The 22414-nt window shown below is 44.2% G+C and overlaps 1 protein-coding gene across 1 annotated transcript; it reads left to right on the top strand.

Moving 5' to 3' along the window:
• Positions 1-801: 801 nt before the first annotated feature.
• On the top strand, positions 802-2341 carry LOC111750095 (thymosin beta-4-like). The gene has a single exon (XM_064267687.1). It carries the CDS (start codon positions 947-949, stop codon positions 1079-1081), a length of 135 nt encoding a protein of 44 aa, XP_064123757.1. The 5' UTR covers positions 802-946; the 3' UTR covers positions 1082-2341.
• The last annotated feature ends 20073 nt before the right edge of the window (positions 2342-22414 follow it).

Genomic DNA, 22414 nt, shown 5'->3' with positions numbered 1-22414 from the left:
GAACACTTTGATCAGATTCCATAGAATAATCCTGATCAAAAAGGTGAAAATGCAGAACAGAATTTCAAATTCTCATAGACTCTAGACTTTTTTTTTCCTAGACTTTTTGGAGCCATGGAGGGTGAACGAATCCCTCAAACTATGGCCCTGAGATAATCTTTAGACCTTAAACCTTAAACCAGCACTATACCCTGAAGCCATTTTAAAACCAAACAATAAAAAAAAAAAAAAATAGTTTAGCTTAACTAGCAAAAAAAGTCTGCCTTAGGCATTATGCTCTTTTAAGAATTATCAGTGTGGGATCAAAGTGAGAACAGTTACTTGAGAGAATAGATAGGAGCCTTAGGGGGCATTATGTTAATGGAGGAGGAGCAACTCAGAAAAGGAGGGTGAGAATGGTTGCACAACTTGAAGAATGTACCTAAGTCTTCCGGGTTTGTTTGCCAGTCACGCCCTCCCCCCTCAAGAGGCATTCCTGCAAGCACACTATGCTAATTTTTCTTCAAGGAAACATTAGAAAAAAAAAAACTGGTACAGCAACACCTATCAAAATACCTCCTGGGAGGAGGGGGCGGCAGGCAAACAAATGCAGAAGGCATGCATTGATTAAAAATATGGTAATCAACGTCCCTAAATTGTATATGTAGAAACAGTTGAATTGGTGTGTTTTGCTGTATATATTCTCAACAACAGCAACAACAAAATAAATAGAATTTAGAAAAAGAAAAAAAAAATGCTATCAAGTTCTTCAGGTTAAAGGGAAATGATACCAGATGGACACTTGTATATTCAGGAAGGAATGAAGAGCACAGGAAATGGTAAATACATGAATAAATGAAAAGACTGTTTTTTTACTCTTAATTTCTTTAAGATACATTTAACTTTAAGACAAAAATTATACTGCATAGACTAGACTCTGCTCACTTGTGTGCCTTTCTTTGCAACCATGGTTGACAAGCCCGACTTGGCTGAGGTTGAGAAATTTGGTAAGTCAAAACTGAAGAAGACAGAAACGCAAGAGAAAAACCCCCTGCCTTCAAAAAAAGCAATGCAACAGGAGAAGAAAGCAGGTGACTTGTAACTAGGCAGATGCCACAAATACGCACTGTTCATTCCACAAACATTACCTTCTTATTTTACTTCTTTTAGGTGTTTAACTTTGTAAGATGCAAAGGGGTTGGATCAAGTTTAAATGACTGTGCTGCCTCTTCTTACATCAAAGAACCAAGAACTACTGACATCAGAGGCTGAGCCTACCACTCGCTCCCACTGGCCTGTCTACGTCGCAGAGAAGGAAAAGAATTTCTAGCTTGTTATTTTTCATACATATCTGTTCTTAATCACAGTTTCTTATATCAACCATATTTATTCTTGTTCTTTAATATTACTTACTTGAAGATCTTAAATATACTTATTTAAGTTGTTTTTCTGTTGTTCTGTTTGCATTTTGTCAGTGTTAAATTTGTGTCTTGATTGTTGCATTTGTTTACTATGTTTTTTTATCAGACTTTTTCTCATGGCTTTGGCATTTTGAGCTGCAGACTCATCCTAAATGGGGCATTTTTGACCTCTTTCACCCTGTACACACTTCTCTGTAGGCAGCAGTTTGTAGCTGCTTCCTCTTATCTTCCAGGGGCCAGGTCTAAAACCAGCTTGTATATTGTCACCTTTGGGGCCCTTGCCTGGGTGACTTGGGGATAGCATGGACCTGGTCATTGAGAAATGGGTGGTCCAGCCCATTTTCTGGTGGCCTGGCTCTCTGTGCCCTCCTGTTGTCCCAGAAATCTGCTCTATTCAGGCACAGCCTGGAGCAGCAGTTGCTACAGATATTTTGGCCTGGATTTCTTTTTCCAGCTCCTGGTTTCTTGTGATGAGCCTGGTTCTGGTCCCCTGCCATGCAGGGAACTCTTGGTGCCAGCTGGCTGCTGCTGTCGAATGTCTGGTGCCTCTCCAGGTTACCCATCCCTGAGCTCAGCAAGCCTGTAGCTTCTGTCCCCACCACAGTGAGCCCCCACCCTGCCAACTTGCAACTTCTGTCCAAAGCATAAATAGTTCATGTTGTTTTGAATGTGGTGATAAATTTAAAATAATTTAAAAACGATTATTATTGTCGGAAATGGAGGGTTGGCGATTAAATTACGAGCCTCCGATGGCTTCTAACCTATGACCTATGAATGTATATTATATTTTTAAACTTATTTTTCAACAAGTTATTTCTATCTCCTCAAATTTTATTCCCTTCAGATACCTAGCACAAACACCAAATATCCAACTGACATCATTTGTTTGATTAATAGATATTTGTTGACTCTTCACTGTGCTTCTTAAGGAAATAAATTGATCAGCCATTTTGCTTCACCCAGAAGATGTCTATTCCCTGGGGTAGACACAAGTGGTGAACTACTGGTTGGTCACCTGAGATGCCCTGTGATCAAAGGTGGGTTTTGGTACTGAGACTGGGTGGATATCAGTTCTAATTCTTTACCTGGAACTCTACAATTCATGTCTAAGAGCAATTTTACCTCTCCATGAGGGTTGTGGGGCCTTTGCCTGACGGCTTTTGTCGTGGGACTACAGTTAGAGGAAATTTTGCATCCAGTGGATAGGCTCTGTCCTAGCCCCTTCTCGGCATGCCCAAGGCACCCTCCCAGCAGCCCCTCCAAGCACAGCTAGAAGCCTAGAGCTGCCGTGGGCCGGGCTGTCTCTGAGCTGTGCACTGCTGCAGCCTTGAGTCCTCACAGCAGTGCAGTGAGACAGATGCTCATATGGTTCCTGTTTTATAGGCGAGGAAGCTGAGGCACGGAGCAAAGGAACTTGCTCAATTTTCATAGTGGGTGACAGGGCCTACCTCCTGGTGCCCTCTGGGCTCCTTCCTGCTCTTCCCGCGGTGGCTTTAGTGGAAGTTTTCCTAGTCTTGGGATAAGGGGCCTGAGGCTTCTTGCTTGGATGTCAGGAATTGCTCCTGCAGCACCCAGAAGCTCAAGGCACCATGGACCCAGAATGCTCCTCCTGACTCTCAGAAGCCCCTCACTCTAGCAGGTGTGTGTGTTGAGGCAGGGGTCAGACTGCTAGCTCAGAAGCAGCTAGAACTTCTGGGAGGAAGACAACCACGATCTGTGGACACCCTCCAGACTGCCCGGTCCTGCAGGGGTTTGGTCTCAAGAGCCTCATCCTTTTTTTGTGAATGTTTCCAGAGCTCCAGTTTTAGAGTTTGCAGGCACAGGATGGAGACACCTCCCCAAGTCTGCGGTTCTCCCTAGAGAGAGCAAAGCACAGCTCGTGACCGAGTTTGTGGGAAATTAACACTGTTGGCATTCCACTATGTGCTGGAAACGGTGCCATGACCTCTTGTAGATGTCATTCCCCTTGCTCTCACAATCATGGCTCCTGATGGTGCTGCCTTCCCAGTGCTGCCAAGTGGGCAAGACTCCAGAGTGTGCCAGACTGACCCTTCTCTGAATGCAAACAGACCCAGGTCAGGAATGCTTGAGAAAGGGCAGTTCCAGTTATTTCCAGAGCTATGGCATTTCTGATAAAAGGATAGCTTATTTGCTTCTTCTACCTCGGAGTATTATGCTTGCTTTTCAAGTACCTGCCTGGAGGGACTTAACTGACTGTAAGGTAATAAGAGTAATATTTTTGTAAAGTGGGCTGATTAAAAAGATTATTCAATTTACTCACTCTCAGGAGCTGAAAGAAACCCTGGGGCTATCTGCCCTTTCATTTTACAGAACAGGAGGAGCCACATAAGCTCTTTTGAGTCATGAAGAAGAGAAGCCTGCAGCCTTTTCTAGTACATAACACAGCTTCCTTAAGGGGGGATCCTTTCTAGTACATGGCACAGCTTCATTAGAGGGAAACCCAAAGAAGACAGGGCCTGTGCTTCCAAGAGCTCCCTGCAGGGGACAAAGTGGGCTGCAGCAATTATTTTTGAAACAAATGAATAGGTAATGTTACTGGAGAATAGCCTCGGTTCTTGTCTTTGGTGTAGGAAAGAATTCAAACACTGAGACAAAGAGCGCCAATCAAGCAAGGGGTTTTATTAGTTAGCAGAGGGTTAATAGCAAAAGTACACTTGACTAGGGAGCGTCAAGCCAGCTGATCAGAGGGAGAGTCTGAGAGCCCCAATAGTCATTTTCTTAGGGTTTTATACCCTCTTTCTCTGTTAGCATGTAACAGCCAAGTCAGGGACCCCTGTAGAGACTATTTCCTTAAGTTAGGGACCCTATCAACTTAGGGACCCCTATATGGACCATTTCCTTGGCTTGACATTTAACTATATAGGGGCCATCTTATTGAGGAATGTCACCACCCCCGGTCTCTTCCCTCTCTGGAGTGTAAGTTCTCCCCCTCCCCCTCACAGGAACAAAGCTAGATCTGAAGGCATTTTACATAAAACAAGATTTTCCTTTGATCATGGCAAACCATTCACAACTACCAGATAGTATTTAAAAATACCAGGCTAGGTAAATATTATTTCTGTGGCTTCCTGCCCTTCTTTTGTTTTCTGGGATGACCTCCGGGTGGGGCTATGCAGGTAAGGGCTGGCCAGGTAAGGACTGTACAGTACCTGCAGGTAGAGTGGAGATTTCAGATGGATTAAACTTTATTGTTAGATTTAGAGTTGGGATAAATAGAATTCTGAATACAATAAATCAGTTGTTTCTGGGATTTTGCAGGTCATAAGGCATTTCTAGGGGCAGAGATGGCCTTTGGTGCAAAATGAGGAAATCGCATAGGCGTAATGAGTAAACTTCACTGAAGCAACTTTTCAAACTAATTTTCTAAACAGTGGCTAAATTATTTAGCATATAAGCTACCTTAGGCTAACACCAGTTACTAATAAAACCTGAACCCTGAGTTCAGTTGCAAAAAGAATAATCGTTTGGTTGCATTGTCAAACCTACAAGCATGTTCTTTATGACAAGCAGAAAGCTGTAAAGACGGTACTTTTATAGAAATCCAACTTTGTAAACATCCAACCTCCTCCTACTCAGGAAAAAGAAACCATGCCTAGGAGGGGGTAGTTGTGACGTTTCTAGGGCCTCATCTTAAGGCTCAGCTGGGCAAGAACCTGCTTCCAAGTTCCTGTGGTTGTTGACAAAACTTAGATCTTCCCAGGTGCTCAGGGTCTTACTTTCTTGCTGGCTGTCAGCTGGAGGCACCCTCAGCTCCTTGGCACATGGGCCCCTCCATAGGGCAGCACACAACATGGCAGCTGGCTTCATCAGAGCCAGCAAGGGACAGAATCTGCTACGGAGAGGGGAGTGACACCCCATCACCTCCACCATATTCTAATGATAAGGAGCAAGTCAACTGTCCTGCCTCCACACAAGGGGTTTTAACTGCTAGGAGATAGTTGTTGATAGCGATTCTTAGGGGGCATCTTATAGCCCACCACCACAAGCCTTAACTCTGCCACCACTGACGTCTCCTGGGCCTGTTCTCTTTTGCGTTTCCATAACACCTGTGTCGAAAATGTAGTCCTGGTTTCTCTCCTGTAGCTCACATAGCAAAAGCTCCTGAGCATGGTGTTTTCTGCTCACTGCTGGCTTCCTCCAACAGCGTTCCAGCTGACCCTCAGAAATTATGAAATAATAGATGTACGTTGTTTTAAGCAGTTGAGTTCGTGGTAATTTTTTATACTGCCAGAGATATAAGTCTTAAATTAAAAGATGGGGGAGTGGAGTTCCTAGGAGCAAGGAATAGCAAACGTGAATGCAGTGTCCAGGGAGGGCAGGTGTTTTCAACAATAGGGCAAATTCAGTATGGCTTTGGTGGAAGGTGGTGGGAGCATCAGGAGATGAAGGTAGAGAAAACATTTGGTGCTTGGCTATAAAGGGCTTTATACAACATACTAAGGGGCTTGGTTTATATCCTGGCATCTTTGGGAGAACTTTTAAAGGGTATTAAGGTTGGGAAGTGAGTCATTATTTTTAGAAAAAAAATTGGCAGTGGTATTGAAGATAAATGGAATTGAGGAGACTGGTGGCAAAGAGGCTGGTCAGGAGGCACTTACACTGGCCCAAGGGAGAGAGGGTGGTGCGCTGGATGCAGAGACAGGACCAGACTCAGGTGGCATTCCTGAGATTCCATAGCACTTAGTGATTGATGGGGTGTGCAGGTTGGAGGAGAGGGAGGGGTCAAGGTGATGCTTGAGGTTCTAACTTGGTGTTTGATGCTCCCACTAATTGAGGCAGAAGCACCAGGAGGAAGATGAGGATTTGAGGGGGTGACAATGAATTCTGTTTTGGATATGGAAAATTAGAGGTGTGCCTTAATTTGAGTTCTCCAGAATGCAAAATCTGAGACTAGAAGGTAGTTTATTTGTTCACCAAAAGAAGGAGAGAAGATGTGTCGGTTTCCTATGGCTGTGCTAAAAATTACCACTAATTTAGTAGTTTAAAACAACATAAATTTATTCTCCCACAGTTTGGAGGTCAGAAGATCAAACTGAGTGTTAAGGGGGCTAAAATCAAGGTGTCATCAGCGCTGTTTCCTTCTGGAGGCTCCATGGGAGAATCTGTTCCTTGCCTCTTTCAGCTTTGAGACTATGGCAATCCTTGGTTTCTGGCCATATCACTTCAGTCTTTTCTTCTGTCATCACGTTAGCTTCTCCTTGACCCCAACTCCTCTTAAGGACCCTTGTCTTTGCATTTAGGGCCAGCTGGGATAGTCCACAATAATCTCCATCTCAATGTCTTTAATTTAATCATACCTGAAAAGTCCCTTTTGCCATGTGAGGTAACACAGTTTCTGGGGATTAGGACATGGACATCTTTGTGGGGTCATTATTCAGCCCACCGTAGGGAGAATGGGGAGAGTGAAGCATAAAAAGGAAAGCCAACAAAAGTTTGTAACTCAGCTGGTTACTACTGCATTCACTGGAGTTAGTTCCACCAGAGACTCTCTGAGGTGCTGTGTGGAGGGACTCTGAGAATTGTCACTATGATCGACAGGGCTCTGGACCGTTTATTCATGATTCTCATCCCCCTTTAATGGATAGGTGTCTCAGGGACATTAAGTCACTCATATTCTCTGGGGGCACCTGAACATGGCTAAGCAGGCTTCCAAGACTTTGGAAGAAAACCTGAGGGAGAGACGGAGCCGGTCACACAGTGGCTGCTGGAACCTAAGGTGGGGCAAGAGCACGTGAGGTAGCACTGAAAGTGTCCATGACAGCCACCTTTTACCTGCCTTGGATCTGCTGGGGCCCTGGATTATGCCCACTCTGTTGCTGACAGTTCAAGTTGGAAGGTGGACAGAGTTGCTAAGGAAGGTGAGTTAAACTGCAATCTCCCCTCCTGAAGTTGGAGCCCAGGCCGAAATTGCTATTTGTAATTTCTCTTCTCCACCACTCTGTAAATTCCCCTCATCGTCAGGAAGCACTTCAGCTGGTCTAGGTTGCTTATCCTATGGTGTGACCCAAAACTTTATCCCTGAGAGACCCTTGGTTGTCTTGCCTTGACAGCTTGTGATTGCAGATTGCCCACTCACAGTGAATCCTACACATTGCAGACATATTCCTTCCTGACCTGATTATGTGCCAGGAACACAACTCCTCCCAAAAGGCAGTTGTAGTGTTAGAGTCACTGGGATTCTTACTGGGTACCGTGGTGCTGGTATGCCCCCTTCCCATACCCCACAACCCCAGATCTGAAACCTTTAACCCAGTAGAGCTCAATGTTGCAAGGATGGGAAGCCCAATTTATACAAGTGTAAAATGGTAGTGATAGTGAGAGCCAATTCTACTTCCACCCCTTGGTTCCTGGACCTATACATTCTATCTGTTGGGGACACAACACCATATATTGGCCAATTCAATTAAAATACTGCATCCCGGGGACAGCACCCAACCCTACAGAGTGTTGTCCACAAGGGGGACCTTTGAGACCATTCCAGTGTTTTATTAGGTTGACTGCTTGAGAGTGATGCACTATGTGATCCTTGTCACATCACCTTCATTATAAATTGATGTTTGGCAGGATCCCATATTAGTTACCATCTTAGCCTGGGTTCTCTAGAGGAGCAAAACCAGTGAAGTGTATATATAAATATGTATACAGAGAAATTTAAGGAAATGGCTCACGCAACTCTGGGGGCTGTCAAGCTCCAAATCTGTGGGTCAGGCAATAGGCTGCAGGGCTGGTTGCAGGGGCTGATGAACCCATGCAGGTCAGGAGGTAGGCTGGAGGCCTCTGCTAGATCACAGGGTTGCAGGGGTTGGCAAATCCAAAATCTGCAGGTCAGGTGGAAGGCCAGAGACTTCTGCAGGCTTATGTCCCAAGAACCATAGGTGAAGCTACAAGAAGAGTGCAAGACTGAGAGAGAATGAACTCTGCCAGAACATGCATTTATATCCTAGAGATAAGCAACATCCCCAAGGAAACTCCCCTTTCAATTGATTGGCTGCTCACATCTGATCAAAAAATGGAAGATGATTACATAGCATCTTCCAAACCACTGAAAATCATAATCTAGCCAAGCTGACACATAACATTAACCATCACAAGTACCTTGGGAAGGGGTAAGTGTACTTTCAACATGGGTCATTAGGGGCTTTGGAAAGCCCAGCAGTTCCCATTTTTGTACTTTTGGGGTCTCTGAGCCTCCATGCAAGAAATCCAACTATGTTGACCCACATAATTGTGAACAAATAAAGTTGTGTTTTAAGCCACTCAGTTTTGGAGAAGTTTGTTACACAACAACTGATAACTGAGATGTGGTGATCTGACAACACCCAGCTCATGATGGGAAGATCCAGTTGTGCAGTCACTTGATGTCCCAGGGTCAGGTGCTCACTCTTTACTAGGAGGCTAGCATGTAGTAGCTGCTTATCAAAGGGCTTATAATCTCTGTCATGGAAAGCCAGTCTTGCCACAAAACCCTGTGTTGCCATCTCCTGCTGGGGCTTGCTAGAGGTTCCACGTGGTCTCCTTATCTGCTACGGAGACCTCTAGTCCATTTGGATCACCTTGTGACAGCTGGCTGTCAGGAAATCTTTCCCTGATGCCTGGACCTGCTGCAGAAGCCTCTCTTGCTCTGGTAGCCTTCTGAGATAACTGGTATGTAGACTGAAGAAGAATTCCCAAGTGCTGTATATACTGCCTTCAAAACACAAATCATTAGTGCTGTGCCTCTTCTTAGTGGCAGGGAGTGCAATGACTTGTACTTTACCTATACCTTGGATCATGGAACCCCTGAAAGCTTCACTGATGTGTTAGGCCCTGACTCTTTTAAGGGTTTATCTGTCACTCTTTGTGAGGCATGTTTCTTATTATTGCATTTACGGTATCTACCACTCCTGTTCCCCAGGTACAGTAAGCCGATATCATCCATATATTGGACCAACGTGAAGTTAGGTGGACCATCAAGATGATCAAGGCCTCTGTGAATTATTTTGGGAAGAACAGGACAGCTAACAGATCTGGAGCGAAAGAGTGAATATGCGTTGCTATTGTTCCCATGAATGTTAACTCTCTTTGGCCCTCTTTAGCTATAAAGGGTTGAAAAGAATGTGTTCATCCTGACCATAGTAGCATGCCAGCTGCCAGAGGCTGTGTTGATCTGTTCAAGCAAATATGCAACATCTGACACAGCAGCTACGATTAGAGCTATTGGTTAAGTTTACAGTAGATTGCTGTCCTCCATCTTAATACATCTGGTTTTTGCAGGGGCCACGCAGATGAATTGAATGGGGATATGTTGGGACCATAAATTGTAGTATTGCTTTTGATTTACTATCTTGACTGGGAGAGGGGCATTTCAGTGGCCTCTGCTTGTCTTTTCCTACCGTAATGGCTTATTCTACAAGTCAGAAAACTATTGTGAGGGTCTGCCAGTTGCTAAATATATTCATCTCAACTACGCACTTTGGCTTTAGGGAAATGACCACCAGGTGGGTCCACAGACCCATTCAGTCCACTATGAGATGTACTTGGGTCCATCTAGCATGTCATTATGATACTTTGTTTTCTTTGGTATTAAAATCCAAAAACCCACTGCCGTCGAGTAGATTCCAACTCATAGTGACCCTGTAGGACAGAGTAGAACTGCCCCATAGAGTTTCCAAGAAGCGCCTGGCAGATTCAAACTGCTGACCTTTTGGTTAGCAGCCATAGCACATAACTACTACGCCACCAGGGTTTCTTCTTTGGTATTAGCGTCACCTAATCTTTTAAACTTAATCCAAGACCTCTGAAAGTTCTGGATATTCCCTTTCCTCAGTGAACAGTTACTCTGGTAAACAGCATCAGGTCTCTTTGTGGAAGGCTTGGGAAATTCTCATAGGTGTGGTGGCTCTGGAGTGCCCTTCTTCAGTGGGTGCCTTCCACTGATAGTCTGGGTCTAAGAAATGGCTCATATCTGGAGGGATCATGGTGAGAGATCATGATTTTCTGTTGTAACAGTTGACATCAGCCTGCTGCTCACCAGCTTTCTTCTGGTTATTCAAGTTAAATAATACCTTAGTTGGCTCTCCATCCACCTTGTACTTAGAAACCCTTTGGCCTACCTGATATTCTCATAGATCCCTACACATCAAGACACCTGGTTGCGACTCTGAGCTTAATACCTATTACAGTAATTATGTCCACCTTGGCCACTGGTGATTAAATGATGCCTCCTGGCATCTCTTAAATCAGGGATCCTATCATCTCCACTGGCACCAGGTAACCCATTTCATGGAAGCATCTTTTCAGGTCAATCCTGGATTCAGAGGACACGGTCTCCCCTCACTAGTGTGCCCCTCTCTGATCCCATATGATAAATCCATTATAACATTCCCTCCTCCTTGAGCCTTCTTATCCCCTCTTAAATACTCTGCCAAGGCGGTGTGGATCTCCATCTCATTTACTGTTGCTGTTGTTAGGTGCCTTCAAGTTGGTTCCAACTCATAGCAACCCTATGCACAACAGAATGAAACACCGCCTGGTCCTGCACCATCCTCACAATTGTTGCTGTGCTTGAGTCCATTGTTGCAGCCACTGTGTCAGTCATCTCACTGAGGGTTTTCCTCTTTTTCGCTGACCCTCTACCAAGGGTGATGTCGTTCTCCACGGACTGATCCCTCCTGATAACATGTCCAAAGTACGTGAGACATAGTCTTGCCATCCTTGCTTCTAAGGAGCATTCTGGTTATACTGTAGGCCATCATAATGTCCAAGTCAAGGGGCAGCCCAGCTTCATAGGACAAGGTCTGGTGATCCTGGCCAGAATATTGAATCCTGAACCCAGACAGAATACTCCCCTGGAAATGAACTCTGCCCCATCCAGCCTTATATTCTGCTCCTCTCTGGTCCAACACCCATAAGGCCCATCTTGTTACTTGTCCTTCTGGTTCTTTCCAGTGCCTATTGGTAAGATATGGCACCTCCTGGTGAGGTATCTATTTCCAAACGTAACTCTAGATATTGTTTTTGGAGGTGATTAGAAGCATAGATAAGCAAGCATCATTTTACAAAGCATCTGCCTCATGTGAGATCTTTGCATGTTTCTAGGCAGAGGTGCCTGCCCCTCTTGGCACTGTAGGTGCAGTGAAATCTGAGGCTTCTAGATAAGCAGGAGCAGCCATACAAATGTTCCCACCTTAAGATTCAAGGTCCCGCCCCTTCTTTATCAGGGCCTCGACTTTAAGATAGATCTATCGTGACTGCCCATTCATTCTCATTTGCAGCTCTGCCACTCTTATGATCAAATCCTGAGCCAAATTTTCAATGCAGTTTGCCCTCTGACTGAAAGATGCGACCAAACCAAAAACAAAACTCATTGCCATGGAGTGGATTCCGACTCATTGTGACCCTATAGGGAAGAGTAGAACTTCCCCACAGGATCTCCAAGGTTGTAATCTTTATGGAAGCAGATTGCTACTTCTTTCTCCTGTGGAATGGCTGGTGGGTTCAAACCGCCGACCTTTTAGTTAACAGCTGAGTGCTTAGCCACTGCACCACCAGAGCTTCTTGTAGGGTGTGAAGACCTCTTTAAAGGATGTAATGAGGCCTCTGGCTTTCACAGCCTGCTGTGATTTATAGTTGGCTGACTTGAGCCTGTCATGATCTTCCTTTGAGGCTTCTGGGACAGGTAGGACTGGAATTACGGTGAGGCAAATGAGGCACTGACCTCAGGTGCAAAAGCTAAAGGTGTTTCAAAAACTCAGTAATCAAGATAAATATTTTAATGCAATATTTTTAAAAATTAATATTAATGCAAACTGTACATGATAAATAGAATGTCAAAATTTTAAATAAATGTAGAGATTAAAATGCATGAAAATATTATTTACCTTGATTACTGAGCTTGATTACTGTCTTAGGCTGGGTTCTCTAGAGGAGGAAAACCACCAAAACATATAGATATTGATATACGTCAAGGAAAGGGCTCACCTGGTTGTAGAGGCTGGAACATCCCAAATCTGTAGGTCAGGCTGGAGGCTTCTTCTGATTCATGTAGCTGCAAGGGCTGGCAAATCCAAGATTAGCAGGTCAGACAGCAAGGCTCTGGCTCACAGTCTGCAAAGACCAACAAATACCAAGATCAGCAGGCAAGACTGCAGGTAAGCTGCTAGCTAAAGTCCCAAGAACCGGAGGTCGTGCAAACAGGAGCCAGCTGCAGGATCCAGAATAAGCAAAAGCCTGCTGGCTTTGCCAGACAGTCTACTTATATTCGATGCAGGCCACACCCCCAAACTCCCTTTCAGCTGATTGGCTACTCACAGCAGATTCCATCTTGGAGGTGATCACATTATATCAGATCTCATCATGGAAGTGATCACATCATCATACAACTGCCAGACTACATCAAAACTGCCAAAACACTGAGAATCATGGCCCTGCCAAGATCACATACAACCATAATGATCACAATTACTGCTCCTTAAATTTTGTGCCTGAAATGATGCCTCCTCTCCCACTCTATTCCTGGCCCTAAAAGCAGGTGACGAAAGCCAGTTAGTTCTACAGTATAGATGATAGCTGCTGTTGAGTTAACTCCAACTCATGGCAACTCTATACACAACAGAACAAAATGTTGCCTGGTCCTGCATCATTCTCACAATCCCTGACATGTCTGAGTTCATTGCTGCAACTCTTGTGCCAGTCTCCCTCACTGGTCCTCTACTTCACCAAACATGATGTCATCCACTAGCGATGAAGTCCACCTGATGATGTGATCAAAGCAACTGAGTAGGACAATGTTTTGTTGCGATCTATAGGGTTTTCATTGGCTAACTATCAGAAGTAGATTACCAGGCCTTTCTTCTTAGTCTGTCTTAGTCTATAGGCTCTGCTGAAACTGTCCACCATAGATGACTCTGTTGGTATTTGAAATACTGGTGGCATAGCTTCCAGCATCTTAGCAACACATAAGCTACCACGGTATGGCAATTGACAGATGGGTGGTGGTTCTACAATATAACCCCACAAAATCTACTCCATACCATTCAAATGCTAGGGCTATTCCTCACCCCCTGCTTTCCCTTCCACTTGTTCCCCATCCCAATCCTATCAGGTGACAGTCCTAGTCACTATGACTTTTCAGCAACACTACCCCACTTACTACCTTGGATTAAGTTCTTTTTGCTATCTGACAAGTGGATGATTCAGCCTGTTATGAATTGACATGTGTCCTGCCAAAATGTATGTCAACTTGGCTAGGCCATGATTCCCAGTATGTTGTGGTTGTTCTCCATTTTGTGATCTGATGTAATTATCCTATGTGTTGTAAATCCTAACCTCTATGATGGTAATGCCCCCATGCATCTGTCAGTTTGTCATACTGTGGGGGCTTGCATATTGCTGTGATATTGGAAGCTATGCCACTGGTATTCATTCAAATACCAGCAGTGTCACTCATGGTGGACTGGTTTCAGCTGAGCTTCCAGACTAAGACAGACTAGGAAGTAGGCGGTCTACTTCTGAAAGGAATTAGCCAGTGAAAACCTTATGAATAGCAGCAGAACATTATCTTACATAGTGCGGGAAGATGAGCCCCTCATGTGGGAAGGCACTCAGAATATGACTGAGGAAGAACTGCCTCCTCAAAGTAGTGTCCACCTTAATGATGTGGGTGGAGTCAAGCTTTCAGGACCTTCATTTGCTGAAGTGGCACGACTCAAAATGAGAAGAAATAGCTGCAAACATCCATTCATAATTGGAATGTAGACTGTACGAAGTATGAATCTAGGAAAATTAGAAATCATCAGAAATGAAATGGAAATCCTAAATGCTAGTGGGCTGAAATGGACTGGTATTGGACATTTTGTTTCAAACAATCATATAGTCTACTATGCCAGGAACGACAAATTGAAGAAGAATGGCATTACATTCATCATCAAAAAGAACATTTCAAGATTTATCCCGAAATACAATCTTGTTAAAATCAAAAAAACCAAACCCGGTGCCATAGAGTCAATTCCGACTCCTTAAATAGGTAAAAAGCAAAAATGTCACCTTGAAGACTAAGGTATGCCTGACCCAAGCCACGGTGTTTTCAATCATCTCATGTGCATGTGACATCTGGACGATGAATAAGAAAGACTGAAGAAGAACTGATAACTTTGAATTGTGGTGTTGGTGAAGAATATACCATGGGCTGCCAAAAGAATGAACAAATCTGTCTTGGAAGAAGTACAACCAGAATGCTCCTTAAAAGCAAAGATGGCAAGACTATGCCTCACATACTTTGACATGTTTTCAGTAGGGATCAGTCCCTGGAGAAGGACATCATGCTTGGTAAAGTAGAAAAAAAAAGTAGAGGGCCAGTGAAAAAGAGGAAAACCCTCAACAAGATGGACTCACGCAGTGGCTGCAACAATGGGCTCAAACATAACAATGATTGTGAGTATGGTGCAGGACTGGGTAGAGTTTTGTTCTGTTGTACATGGGGTGGCTGTGAGTTGGAACCTACTCAATGGCACCTACCAATAACAACATGATGTTAATTAGGCAGAATTAGAGATAGTTATGTTAATAAACCAGGACACACTTTGCAGGATTAGGTTGTATTTTGAGATGATTTGAGATATAAAAGAGAGAAGTGAGCAGAAAGGAGAAGGACATCCTTAACCACAGGCAGGAAGAGCCAGGAGTAGAGACTCAGGGTCCCTGCACTGAGAAGTTTCTAGACAAGGGGAAGATTGATAACAAGGACCTTCCTCCAGCACCGACACAAGAGAACACCTTCCACTGGAGCTGGCACCTGAATTCGAACTTATAACCTCCTAAACTGTGAGAAAATAAATTTCTGCTTGTTAAAGTCATCCATTTGTGGTATTTCTGTTATAGCAGCACTAGATAGCTAAGACACAGCCTGAGAAGCCTATCCTGAGTTTCTGCTTTCTGGGGCAACTTCAGTTATCAACGTGGAGCCAATCCTAGGAAGAGGAAATGAGGCAGCAGCTAGAGCAAGACATGGAAGGATGGAAATTCAGTAAAGTGCACATTATTGAGTGGGGTGTTGTTAAGACTGAAAATTTTCAGAATTCCCATTCTCCATTGGTTGACAGTTGTCCCTGGGGGGTGTTAATTCCCTTGGGATTGCTGGCCAGCCACATCCACATGTGAGAGCTGCCTTTACAGTTTTAGAGAAATTTCTGAGGCAGAAAAACAGAGAAACTCAGCAGCTGGTGTTGGGAATGGGATGCAGTCAGCATGCCAAGGAGCTGAGCAAGAGTATGTGACATGGGACTGCAAAAGCACTTGCCACTTGTACCCTGTAGTACATCTAGGCCAAGAAGCCTAAGAAGAAATGGGGCACGTGTTCCTCATTTATCAAGATAACTCTGAGCTGGAGAAATATATTTTGGCATTACTATTTATTATAATCTAGGAAAATTGGAAATTCTCAAAAATGAAATGGAATGCATAAACATTGATATCCTAGGCATTAGTGAGCTGAAATGGACTGGTATTGGCCATTTTGAATTGGACAATCATATAGTCCACTATGCTGGGAATGAGAACTCGAAGAGGAATGGTGTTGCATTAATTGTCAAAAAGAACATTTCAAGGTCTATCCTGAAGTACTACGCTGTCAGTGATAGGATAATATCCATATGCCTACAAGGAAGACCAGTTAATATGACTATTATTCAAATTTACGCACCAACCACTAGGGCCAAAGATGAAGAAATAGATTTTTAGCAAATGCTGGTGGTGTAGTGGTTAAGTGCTATGGCTGCTAACCAAAAGGTCAGCAGTTTGAATCCACCAGGTGCTCCTTGGAAACTCTGTGGAGCAGTTCTACTCTGTCCTATAGGGTCACTATGAGTTGGAATCGACTTGACGGCAGTGGGTTTTGGTTTTGCTGCAGTCTGAAAATGATCGAACATGCAATCAAGAGGCATTGATAATTACTGGTAATTGGAATGCAAAAGTTGGAAACAAAGGAAGAAGAATCAGTCCTTGGAAAATATGGCCTTGGTGATAGAAACAATATCAGAGAACGAATGATAGAATTTTGCAATACCAATGACTTCTTCATTGCACATACCTTCTTTCACCAACATAAATGGTGACTATTTTTTTTTTATACACATGGACCTCGCCAGATGGAACACACAGAAATCAAATTGACTACATCTGTGGAAAGAGACGATGGAAAAGCTCAATATCATCAGTCAGAACAAGGCCAGGGGACGACTGTGGAACAGACCGTCAATTGCTCATATGCAAGTTCAAGCTGAACCTGAAGAAAATCAGAGCAAGTCCTTGAGAGCCAAAATATGACTTTTAGTATATCCCACCTGAATTTGGAGACCATCTGAGGAACAGATTTGACGCACTGAATACTAGTGACCGAAGACCAGACGAGTTGTGGGATGACATCAAGGACATCGTCCATGAAGAAAGCAAGAGGTGACTGAAAAGACAGGAAAAAAAGAAAAGACCAAGATGGATGTTGGAGGAGACCCTGAAACTTGCTCTTGAGCCTCAAGCAGCTAAAGCAAAAGGAAGAATTGATGAAATAAAGGAACTGAACAGAAGATTTCAAAGGGCCTCTCGAGAAGACAAAGTAAAGTATTATAATGACACGTGCAAAGAGCTGGATGGAAAACCAAAACGGAAGAACACGTTCGGCGTTTCTCAAGCTGAAAGAACTGAAGAAAAAATTCAAGCCTCGAGTTGCAATAGTGAAAGATTCCATGGGGAAAATATTAAATGACTCAGGAAGCATCAAAAGAAGATGGAAGGAATACACAGAGTCATTATACCAAAAAGAATTAGTCGATATTCAACCATTTCAAGAGGTGGCATATGATCAGGAACCGATGGTACTGAAGGAAGAAGTCCAAGCTGCTCTGAAGGCGTTGGTGAAAAACAAGGCTCCAGGAATTGATGGAATATCAATTGAGATGTTTCAACAAACAGATGCAGCGCTGGAGGTGCTCACACCTCTATGACAAGAAATATGGAAGGCAGCTTCCTGGCCAACTGACTGGAAGAGATCCATATTTATGCCTATTTCCAAGAAAGGTGATCCAACCAAATGTGGAAATTATAGAACAATATCATTAATATCACACACAAGCAAAATTTTGCTGAAGATCATTCAAAAACAGCTGCAGCAGTATATCGGCAGGGAACTGCCAGAAATTCAGGCCGGTTTCAGAAGAGGACGTGGAACCAGGGATATCATTGCTGATGTCAGATGGATCCTGACTGAAAGCAGAGAATACCAGCAGGATGTTTGCCTGTGTTTTGTTGACTATGCAAAGGCATTCGACTGTGTGGATGATAACAAGCTATGGATAACAGTGCGAAGAATGGGAATTCCAGAACACTTAATTGTGCTCATGAGGAACCTTTACATAGATCAAGAGGCAGTTGTTCAGACAGAACAAGGGGATACTGATTGGTTTAAAGTCAGGGAAGGTGTGCGTCAAGGTTGTATTCTTTCACCATACCTATTTAATCTGTATGCTGGGCAAATAATACAAGAAGCTAGACTATATGAAGAAGAACGGAGCATCAGGATTGGAGGAAGACTCATTAACAGCCTGCCTTATGCAGATGACACAACCTTGCTTGAAGCACTTACTAATGAAGATCAAAGACCACAGCCTTCAGTATGGATTACACCTCAACATAAAGAAAACAAAAATCCTCACATCTGGACCAATGAGCAACATCATGATAAACGGAGAAAAGATTGAAGTTGTCAAGGATTTCATTTTACTTGGATCCACAATCAACAGCCATGGAAGCAGCAGTCAAGAAATCAAAAGACGCATTGCACTGGGCAAATCTGCTGCAAAGGACCTCTTCAAAGCGTTGAAGAGCAAAGGTGTCACCCTGAAAACTAAGGTGCACCTGACCCAAGCCATGATATTTTCAATCACATCATATGCATGTGAAAGCTGGACAATGAATAAGGAAGACCGAAGAAGAGTTGACGCCTTTGAATTGTGGTGTTGGCGAAGAATATTGAATATACCATGGACTGCCAAAAGAACAAACTAATCTATCTTAGAAGAAGTGTGGACAGAATGCTCCTTAGAGGCAAGGATGGCAGAACTGCGTCTTACATACCTTGGACGTGTTGTCAGGAGGGATCAGTCCCTGAAGAAGGACATCATGCTTGGCAGAGTACAGGGTCAGCAGAAAAGAGGAAGACCCTCAACAAGGTGGATTGACACAGTGGCTGCAACAATAAGCTCAAGCATAACAATGATTGTAAGAATGGCTCAGGACCGGGCAGTGTTTCGTTCTGTTGCGTAGGGTTGCTATGAGTCGGAACCGACTCGACGGCACCTAACAACAACAACAACAATATTTATTATAAACACTTATTAAGCTCCAGAGCTATGGCTGCAAACCAAAAGGTGGGCAGTTGGAATCCACTAGCTATTCCTTAAAACTCTGAGTCAGTTCTGCTCTGTCCTATAGGGTTGCCATGAGTCAGAATTGAAATGGAAATGGAAAATATCAGAGAGGCAGGATAGCTAGGAAATTGCAGGTTTCCTGGAAACAAGGGTGGAAATGTAAGAAGTGTGAGTGTTTGTATGTATGTGTGGGTGTCTGGATGTGTATATGTACATGTATCTATGCTCATATACTGTGTATGCTTACGTGTGTGTGCATGTGTGCACATGTGTATAAAAAGTGGGTACATGTAGTTGTGTGTGTGTGTGCATATGTGTATGCGTGTGTGTGTGTGTGCGCGCACATATGCCTGGTCCACAGTTCAAAGGCCAAATGTAGGATTACCCATTGGGTTTAACAACAGAAGTTTCTTAGTGAATTTTTTGAAAATAGTTTCATTAGTGACTATAAATGTTAGAGTGTAAAGGACAGAAGAGTGACCAGGAAGGAGAAAGAGGAGTGAGTAAGCAGAAAGACTGTACTTTTAAGAAGTTTGAAAGTGAAAGGAAGAAAGCAGATTGGGTCAAGGGGAGGGCATTCTGAGGACAACGGGCAGTTGAGCTTTTTGTGATTTAATGGAAGGTTTGATGTAGGAGAGAGAAGTTGGAGACACAGGAGAGACTAGAGTGACTGATGGGACAGGACCCCAGGGAAAGTTGGAGAGTGACCTGTGTCCAGCAGTGGAAGAGATCCTTCCATCTCACAGAAGGGAAAAAGGGTCTGAGTGGGTGCTTTGCTAAATGCCTCTAATGTGAGGAGCTGGGAAGCATCTGACTAATGGTTCATATTTTCTCTTCTAAGTAATGAGCATAGGTCAACGTCGGTGAAAGGACACATTACGTAATTGGATGCTGTCTGTGAAGAATGCAATCCTCTCTTCTAGAACTTAAATTCTTCTTAGTTTGGGAAAGTGCTTTACAGTGCTGTAGGTAGTGTGAAGAAAAGTTTGGGAGGTTTGGATACAAAAATATGATTGATATGAATGGGTTGATGGGTAAACAAGTAGACTGGTGGCTATCTCTAGATGAATATGGGCTTGAGGGAGGCAGGCAAGATGTTCTCATGAGGTGGGCCGGGGAATTAAGTGAATGGTGAGGGTGGGTAGAAGAACAAATCAATGAACAGTGAAATCACAGTACGCTATGAGGAGCCAGCTGCGGGCTCTTCCAGCCATCCTGCCTCTCTGCAATCACCAAAATGGCAGAAAGGAGGGTGAAGTTTGTCTCCTCAGGGGTTCTGGTCCTTGTCCTTAAACTTCTGGATGGGCTTTTGAAACATTCATGAAAAGAGAGCGGCTGCAATCATGTGGCTTGTGGGAAAAGGGAAAAAGAAAAAAAAATGTATTCCAGAGACTACCCAGTGCCAAGCAATATGGCAGGCACTTTGTGTGTGTCATCTCCATACACTTGCCCCAAACTTGAATGAAGTGTGTGCTACTATCCCACTTCTTAGGTGAGAAAGTTGAGGCTTAGATAGTTGCGGTAATTTGTTAGTAAGTAGCAGAACCAGGATTCAAACCAGGGTTCCCAAACACCAAAACCTCTGTCCTTTCCACTATACACCCTGCCTGTATGGGATGGGGGCCTGCCCAGACACTGTCGTGCTTGGAACCCTTCCTACGATCAACGCTTCCTCTCAGTTAAGGTACAGCTCCTTAGCCGTGGGTGCATATTAGAAGCACCTGCGGCAACTTTGAAACCTCTGATGTGCAGGGTGCTCCCCAAGCCAATTAAATCACAAACCCTGCAGGTAGGGCTCCACCATCATTCTTTTTAAATGCTCTTGGTGTTGAGACATTATGGCTCTTCCAAAACAAACAAACAAACAAACAAACAAACAAACAAACAAACAAACAAACAAACAAAACCAAGCCTATTGTCGTCAAGTCAATTCCAACTCATGGTGACCCTATAGGACAGAGTAGAACTGCCCCATAGGATTTCCAAGGAGCAGCTGTGGATTCAAACTGCCAATCTTTTGTTTGTAGCCAACCTCTTAACCACTGAGCCACCAAGGCTCATGGCTCTTCAGGTACTGGAAGTACACTGCTGGAGAGCACCTTCTGCCACTGGCCACAAATTTCCTCATCCTTAGTTAATTGACCAATTAATAAGAAAACATAAGACAGGAATAGGATGAGGCCTATGCAGGTCATTTATGTTGTGGTCATGGGTTTGAGGAAGGATCCAGGGCACACAATAGAAAGGACAAGGCCCAGGGGAGGTTTCTGCATAGGGTAGTGAAGAAGGGGTGAGAAAAGTGATAGGATCAGAAATTAGTGTACCTGGTGACAATTATATCAGTCCTGGGGTTGGGGGAGGGGTGAGTACTCTGTGAATTTTATGGTTTAATTCATCCAATAACTCAAAGGTATTGGAACTATTTTTTCCATTTTGAAGATGAAGATGCTATATTTAGAGGGTTCATATAACTTGCTCAAATCTAGCCAGGGTTTAGTAGATCCAGGATTTGAACCCAGAAGTCTGAATCTAGAGCCCACCCCTTAGCCAGGAGGCCACACAACTCTTGTAGGTTGTGCAACTGAGGGGCCTGGTTGATTAGCTTGTTGGGAGCCTACAGGCAGAGTCATTGAGGACAGGAGAAAAGGTAGACCAACCAGATATATGGAGATGGGAAAAAATGATCTGAGCGCAGGGGGTAATGCCCAGCAGTCAGAGGGAGAGGAGATGAGACTTTGGCAGGATTCAGGTAGTGTCCAACTCAGGATGGCTGCATGGGGTTGGGTGGGGCTTGGCCACACTTCTGGGACTCAGAAGAGGACTGGGTGTGCCTGGTGGCCTCCCCAGGGTGGCTCTGGGAGGGCCTCAGCAGTCTGTGTGTCTCCACTCCTATTAAGGGGGCCCTGACCTAGGCCTGCAGAGTTGAGGGCCACTGCCTCTCTGGGGCTGGTCTTTCCAGCTCCTGGTGGTGCTCAGAGGTGGGCAGGAGGCAAACAGGGTGCCAGAGAGATCAGACAGCACTGCTGGCCCACCCTGGATGCCCCAGAGCATTCTTTACCTGGCTCACTCCCCTGCCTGACTAAACCCTGCTCTTGGACAAAGCAGGACTCTGCTTGGTGACTTTGCAACCTCAACTTTGACCTTGACATCTGTGCCTGGTAAGATGTGATCCCATCTGGAAGGAAGCCCAGCTAAGCTGCCACGTCACCATGGCCACACTGTGCCCCACCACCTCACTGCATGGGACATGGCTGGCCCTTGCAGCCATCAGTACCCAATATAAACCACTCGTTAGTTGTTAGGTGATGACGAGTCAGTTCCAGTTCATAGGGACCCTGTGTACAACAGAATGAAACACTGCCCAGTCTTGTGCCATCCTCACAATCTTTGTTATGCTTGAGCCCATTGTTGTCAGCCAGTGTTTCAATCCATGTCATTGAGAGGCTTCCTCTTTTTCACTGATTGTCTACTTTACCAAGCATGATGTCCTTTTCCAGGGTCTTTCTTTTTTAGTCCCTCCTGATAGCATGTCGAAAGTATGCTAGATGAAGTCTCACCATCCCTGCTTCTAAGGAGCTTCCTGGCTGTGCTTCCTCA

This window comes from Loxodonta africana, chromosome 14, assembly GCF_030014295.1.
Source record: "Loxodonta africana isolate mLoxAfr1 chromosome 14, mLoxAfr1.hap2, whole genome shotgun sequence".
In the NCBI taxonomy this organism is placed as follows: Eukaryota; Metazoa; Chordata; class Mammalia; order Proboscidea; family Elephantidae; genus Loxodonta; species Loxodonta africana.
This window is presented reverse-complemented; position numbering and strand designations above follow the sequence as displayed.